The sequence below is a fragment of the Idiotropiscis lumnitzeri genome, chromosome 12 (genome assembly GCF_059441095.1).
Source record: "Idiotropiscis lumnitzeri isolate Australia: NSW breed Sydney's pygmy pipehorse chromosome 12, RoL_Ilum_1.0, whole genome shotgun sequence".
Taxonomy (NCBI): Eukaryota; Metazoa; Chordata; class Actinopteri; order Syngnathiformes; family Syngnathidae; genus Idiotropiscis; species Idiotropiscis lumnitzeri.
Genome location: NC_142402.1, coordinates 1,713,473 through 1,721,104, shown reverse-complemented (window position 1 = coordinate 1,721,104; position 7,632 = coordinate 1,713,473). Strand labels below are relative to the sequence as shown.

General features: G+C 37.6%; 1 protein-coding gene across 3 annotated transcripts in view; it reads right to left on the bottom strand.

Annotated features, from left to right (window-relative positions):
* The window catches only part of tyw3 (tRNA-yW synthesizing protein 3 homolog (S. cerevisiae)), a 27,181-nt gene extending 20,019 nt beyond the window's left edge, over positions 1-7,162 (bottom strand). For all 3 annotated transcript variants that reach the window (XM_088311485.1, XM_088311486.1, XM_088311487.1), the window contains exons 1-3: positions 6,919-7,162; positions 2,313-2,393; positions 2,109-2,207 (exon numbers count right to left, since the gene is read on the bottom strand). In XM_088311485.1, the coding sequence (XP_088167611.1) occupies positions 2,109-2,207; positions 2,313-2,393; positions 6,919-7,086 (348 nt within the window). In that variant the 5' untranslated portion in view covers positions 7,087-7,162. The remainder of the gene's footprint in view (positions 1-2,108; positions 2,208-2,312; positions 2,394-6,918) is intronic.
* Positions 7,163-7,632: the final 470 nt, after the last annotated feature.

The following is a 7,632-nucleotide window of genomic DNA, read 5'->3' as shown; positions in this document are numbered from 1 at the left end:
TATACTTTTCTCCAAACTGGTTAACAAGGTCAACCTCATATATGTTCAGAAGAGTGTTGAGCCCTTAATGACGTCAAAATATGGAATTTGTGATTTTTTGCCAAAAGCTGTTGCCTTGGCAACGCTCATTTCGCCAATGAAAACGCAGATTTTGAGGGTCTAAATATTGACGAAAACTCATGAAACTTTGCACACACACACACATCAGGCCTGGCAATATCATCAATATTTTATTAATTCCTTGTGCAAATATGCTAAAGGGATCAGATGTACGAACATTTGGGGGAGTATGTATTAAGACAAGACCTACAAATAAGTCAGCCATTTATAATTTACTTTAAAGTTTGACATGCTGCTGTAACTTGAGCCACATAATTTCTTCTGAAGATTGCTCATCTATAATTGAAAAGGTTTTTTAGGCCTTCATGATCTTAATAGAAAAGGGTTGACATTTTTCACAAAAAGTCAGACATTTTGAATTTGAATTTACTTGGCTTAGTACTTAGTTTTGTCGCTTTGACAACAAAAGTTGCTGTACATTGAACCACATAATTTCTACAAAATATTTCTTTTCATTTGAGAATACTATAAGCCTGAAGACATCTACAAACTTATGAACTCATAGTGATAGCGCCTCCTAATGGTTTAAGGAAAGAAATATTTCCTTCTTTGATGTTTTCCTCCAAGCAGGTTAAGAATATGTACCTCATATTTGCTCAGAAGAATGTTTAGGCTTTCAATAACCTCAAAATATGAAACAGGCTGTGGGCATGGCTAAGCACAGTTTACCAATACAACAAGACAGATTTTGAATGTGAACGAAAACTAATGAAACCTTATACACAGATTAGGCCAGCCAAAATCATCAATAGTTTATTAATTTCTTGTGCAATTTTTAAAAAATGCCTCACTAGTGCCCCCAAGAAATTTTCAAAAAGCAGCCCTGGATGTACGTTTCACAAAAATTGGGTGGAAAAAGAAAGAGCATGTGCTAACTCAGGACCACGCATCGTGTTGTGTTTATGTTTGACACTCAAAGTGACACAACATGACACATTTGCCACAATACATTAACAGCAACACTCAACAATAAAATATAACCGACCTAGGTCGTTAGAATATCGAAGACAATGCAAAAGAAATATTTGAATAAAATGGGTTATGTGCGAGAGAGAGAGACCATCTGACTCCTGACGAGAAACTGTTGTTGCTCTGTTGTTGGCGTCGGCCCACACTAGCAGTGTTGTTTTATAGGTCATATTTGATCAAAATAGCTTTTAATCAGACGTGATTCATTGAAAAAAACATTCCAATTCCAATATACGAGTATCCTAACATGCCAGCTCCCCAATTTGCCAGGGCTGCGAAGGCCCTTTATAACTGCTCGCAGCTATAATTGCTTTATGTTTTTCTGCCAACGGTTTCCCAAATATACGTCTTATTTCGTCGGACGAGTGTTTTGGCCTTCACGATGCTGCAACACTATGTGAATTTTCTCTACAATACGATACGCTTATCCGGCTTGACTGAAGAGCTGAACGGGATATTTGGATAATGTGATGAGTTTCCGAAAAGAACGTTCGGTCAAAATTGCCGTTAGTTTATTAACACGGATGAGACTCGCAAAATGCAACAAGGGAAGATGCTGGGTGAGGCAGTGATGATGCACAACCAATCAACTCAGAGGATAATCCACTCGTGCTGTCACTGGTCGATCTCATGCCGGGAACCAATGACGCGCCTTTTATGAGTGCAAGTGGGGGATGTATAAGGCTTCTGAGTCAACTAACTCATCTCTTAATCAACGCATAGTGGTGCTAACCCTAGCTAGCGCTGACTCACACTTAGTAGTTAATAGTAGGTAGTCGTAGTAGTGGTAGTAGTAGTGCCGCCACGGCAACCAAACTCATGCTCGCGCAAGCTAGGGTTGGAGCAGCTGTTAAACGCTGGCAACAGGCACCATACAAATACATTGTCAGCGTAATTAAGTCATTTTTTTAGCACCCTTAATCTGTGATTGAAGATTTCAGGATGTTGTAGTGTTGTTAAATTCGGTAGCAAAAGTTTGTGATGGCAAATGGCCCCAGAATTTGTTTCATTTTTCTCACCATTAACTGTGCATCCTCTAGTGTCCTACACTGAACATGGAGCACAAATGGCTCAAATTTCAGCACAGCACTTCCACAACAGCTGGCCAGAGCAGACATCTGCAAAGCAAACACACTCAATAATTGGGTCATATATGTAAATATTCAAGCATTGACATCAGCAAATTAATAAACAGTTTGATGACATTGAAAAAAAATCCTCACCACGTCGTCAAATTTGCATTTCGTATGCGAGACCAACAGCCAGACAAGATTCTTTTTCTGTACAATGCAGCTTTCTGGACCCTAAAACAAATTAACCATTATAAGGGGAGAGGAGATATCAGATTTAAGTTAAACAGAAGATTTGTAAGAAGTTGCATTTTCTTTCGCTGACAGCTCTCTAATCCGCGTGTAATTTGTTCTTACAATTTTAAATGGCACTTTTGTTACCTACCTAAATTCCTGTTGTGTTCAAAACACTAGGCTATTTGCTGAGGCTGCAATGATATACTTCGTTTTCATTGTTTATTCTGAATCTACTTCAGTTTAATTTTTTTTTTCCGCTTCTAAACTGTACAGAATTGTATGGAATAATTTTGCCTTGACAGATATATATTTGTTTTATATCGAATCGTAACCCTTGTATCTAGATACGCATCAAATTGTTTTCCTACCAGACTCCCCTCCCTACTGTTAAATAAATACTGATGAGTTCTTTGTTTTTTGAAGAATTAATATTATACAGTAAAACACTCTTACTGTAATGTTTCTCACTGAATTGAGAAGCAAAAGAAAAACAAAATAAAAGTAACTTGCGTTCTGCATTAGATAGGAGGTGCGCTCACAGTAGAACATCTCAATTACACATATTCAGTCAATGGATCAAATAGATCTAAATCACATAATCGTGACTACAGCTTTTTCATCCAAAGAAATAAAGGAATATGCAACTTTGAGTTTGATGAATGTTTATATGAACAAGGTTTGGCAAAAAAAAAACAAAAAACGCTTGCACTGGTCAGAATTTTATTCAACAAATTATTCATTACAATTCAGCACAAGCTATGCACATTTGCAAATGATATATCAACACAGTTTTGTGAACATGTTTTTATTAATAAGCCGTGAATGTGAAGTGTAGTGAATTTCAGCGGTGATCTTTTCCAGGCCAATGGAGAGGATACATATTCTGGCAGGCAGTAATTCACCTCACAGGTGAACCCTAACCATCAATTGACTTACTCTGTGTATTTCTGGGATCATTTTGAGTAAGTATGAGCATGATCCCTTTTTCATAGGTAAAGTTACTAGGGGATAAATATTCTTGCAAGTGCCTGCCAAAATTTGTATCCAGTAGGGCTGAACGATTTTAAGAAAAAAAAAAATCATTGCGTTATTTCTGACAAATCTTGCAATTTCGATTTAATTTTCTATTTTCTTCACAATGTACAGTGACCTTTACAAACATGACAGAAAATGCCATTATAGCATTAAAAACAATAAAAGCTATTATTGTACTAATGCAGAGACACTTAAGAGGTTTTATTAGGGGGCAGTTTTTTGAAGTTATTAAAAACTACTTTCTGTCTAGTGTAATTTTGTATTCATGTATAATTGTGTATATGAAAATGCATATTTTAAACCCCAAAATGTTTTACATTCCAGACTAATGTACGTTTTCTTTGTACATATAATGTATACAAAATGAAGCCCCATGAAGCAGTCAAGCCCAGCAGGGCAATACTTCACACACGTAGGTGCTTCAAGATGATTCATTTGCTCGACTCCGTCATCATGTGCACAGAAAAATGTATACAAGGCTTGCCGCATGCAATAAAATGGTGGATTGTAAATCATGCTTCGAATACAAAAAAATAAAGTTTTAACATGAATTGTTCTGTTACTTGTCTATGTTTGTGCTTTTATGCAACAAGTGAACATTTGAAATGAAGTAAAATCAAATGCTTATTCAGTTTTATTTAAAAACAATATTTCGAACAACACTCAAACCTAGCGAATCATTTCCTGAATCAGTGACGTGTTACAGCCGCTTCATAGTGCTTCAAACATCACCAACACGCGCATTGACTCGCCGTTCATGAACCACTCGTCTACTAAAGTTGTGCCGTTCGCGAACAATTTGTTCATAAAGAACTAATCTTTTCAGTGAGCGTGAGTGGAACGAATCACTTCAGGAAGTGAGTTTTTTTTTTTTGTGCTAACCTGCAATAATGCAGTGGCTCACAAGATTGTATTAATATAATGTCTGTATATAGTGTGAAATATTTCTTTATAAAACATTTCCATGTTTTCCCTCTGATCCTTAACCAGTCTCATTCCCAAAGCAACGGAACATTGACATCTTCGACAGGCACGCAGAGGACGCCGAAGGAAAAAAAAAAGGATGATCCTCGCTAAAGTAGCAGTAAACGTACTTTATTTTTAAATTGTTATTATTTAGTAACTCAGAAAATATAAAATGTAACAAACAGGGGTAGCAAACATGGAGTCAAAGAAATAATACATAAATATATTATCACGCGTGTCATCATCAGCAGATGCGAAGGCTACCGAAGGACCCCACCCACATCTAGCAACCCGACCACTAGTACCGACACCAGCACACGCTTCAGGGATTCAACCCGAGAAGCAGATCACTTAAATGTCAGATTATATGTGAATAGAATCATTGTCCCTTAGCAAAGCTAAATTCATTAAAATATGTAATTTGGAGACCTATTATTGTGCAGCTCTCAAAACACAAGAAAACACAGTTCTATGTAGTGCAAAATAGTGCAGATATTATTGATATGATGATACATATCTAATATGTTTGACATTGAACCTCTTCGTCATGATGACGTCAGCCATCTACTAAATTGCTAATGTAGCTGTTTTTGTTTACTACTGCAGTACTTTTTATCATTGCAGTATTTGTATCATTGCAGCATTTTTATTTATTTGCCCTCTGTACTTTGGACAAATATTAGGATTGTTTCCTTACACTTACATATGTTGAAGGATGTAAGTAAACTGTGTATATCCGCATAGGTTTGCTTTTCTGAATGTTTACTATTATACATTAAAGGCTACATTACACCGCCATCGCTGTGTGACCTATATCTTCAAATTTGAGACAAATAAAGGCCATCTTTATCTTATCTTTATCTTATCCATTGCAGCCCGACCATCTTGAAAGGGGGATGCCCCCCATCTGTGGTCCCTTCTCAAGGTTTCTGATTTTTCCCCAGATGGGGTTTTGAGTCTGTGATTAAGGGCTAGACAAATAAATTTGACTTGACTTGATGAACAAAATTGACAATTCTAGCAATATTACCTCGCTTGACTCCCTTCTGTGAGTAGATGTTGAAACTAGGCCTGCACGATATGCGGTTTGAACATCGCAATTGCGATGTGCGCATGGGCTTAGTCACATCGTAGGACGTGCAATGTTTCTTTTTTAGAACACGGAAACGTTTGGTCTGTTTCATAAAAGCAGCACTCACTCTACACTAAGCTCTACATTGTTGAGACTACACAGACCGTCTTGCTCACGTCCCCTGCTAATTAGTCAATGCCCCCCCCACTCCACTCTCACTGCCAGTCTGCCCTACGAACAGGAGGAGACAGCAGCAGAAGCTGCAGTAGATTTAGTCCCCAACAGTAAGTCAACATCCGAAATATGGAGTTATTTCGGCTATAAAAAGGAATACACAACACACAAAACACAAAAAACCTCTGCCGACAGTGCCTCGCCGTTGTTGCTGCAACTCGAGGTAATACAACAAACCTGCCCGACCATTTGAATTGCTATTACGAGCCCCCATATGACCAGTTCTGACTCATTCGTGGGACCCAATTTAAAACCATCTACTCAAAAACAATGACAGACGCCTTTATTATACCACCTTATGATAAGAAGTCCAAACAGCATTGACAAATCACGAATGCAATAATTGAACGAATGCAATTTTCAAGGGGGGAAAGCGAAAGCAACTCAACGCCGTCACGAAGGAGAAGTTTAAAAAAATGATCCGCACGCTCGACAAAAGGTATAAAATGCCGTGGCGCACGTACTTCTATCAAGTGGCCATCCCAGAGCTGTATAATAAAGCAAAGACTTCCCGAACAGAGGTATTTGAGTAATCTGGTGAAAATGTTTCTAGTTTCAATATTGCAATGTACATCGCAGCCTCCCCAAAAATCGCAATGTCATTTTTTTTCCAATATCGTGCAGCCCTAGTTGAAACTGGGGGGAAAAAAATAACAAGCCGAGCTCCAAAAAGGGGCAAAAAGGGGCTTTAATAGCTGAGTACGACATTCAGATGTCCTACTGTATCAGTGGTCATTAATACAATACAATACAATGCAATTTTATTTATATCGCATTTCAACCCAACTCAAGTCCAATGCAGAAGGCTAGTGACTTTGTTTTTTTTCTTTTGCTTGTCACGGCGCAGCTATCGATCGTTACATTAAAAATCAATCAATTGGAATACAAGTACGTGTTCTCTAAGAGACCGCAACTGTATCTTGACACTTAAACGTGGTCCCGCTGGAAACATCATAGCCCACTTCCTCAATCGCCTCACTGCTATATTTGCGCTTATCGAATTTGTATTTTTTTTCCGACTACTCTACCCACTACTGATGGCAGTTACTGACAATCGCCACACAGTTCCTCCCTACCCACATTATTGAAAACAACGTAATTTCCACATTTGTAAAATATTTACCGACACTCGCCTCAGTACAAAGAAAATTGTGTTACTAATACCGGATATAGCAACCGTATCTAGTGACGTATATATAAAAAAAACACGCTCACCGTGTCAATTACTGTAATACGTCCGGAGCATGAACTGGTGGTGAAATACTCCTCGTAGCTATTGAGCAAAGACACCAAGTGCACAATATCTTCATCCACATTTCCCTTTTTACTAATGTCACTTTTGTTCAGACAACGTTTCTTCCATTCACAAAACGATTTGTCCATTAGCGAAGTTTCTGAAGAAGCCGAAAGCCAGCGTCGATGAAAAGCCAATAAGCAAATGCAGCGTCGACTTCCTCTTGTTTGAATTTAATTGGGTTAACAACATCGTTCACGTAAAATACCGCCACCTATCGGAATGGATGATCATCAAACCAAAGACAGGAACAAAAAAACAAAAGACAAGAGTTTGGGCAAATATTTGTGCGACCAGAAACTGAATCTGAATATCATCGATTTCAATGTGAATTGCTTAACTTGAATATTTGAATTGAAAATTGAATATTTGAATTGCAAACGGAATTGCTTAACTTGAATAGTTGAATTGAAAACTGCATATTTGAAGTGCAAACGGAATTATTGAATTGAAAACTGAATTATTGAATTATATAAATTATATATTTGTTTTATTTTAACCTGAATTTTACGAGTGGCATAGTTTACGGCCTTCAAAACGAAGGTGCTGATTGGCCGAAGAGGAAATTGATGTACCTTTGTGCCACAAGAAACTGAATCTGAATATCGACTTGAATGTGAATTGTTTAACTTGAA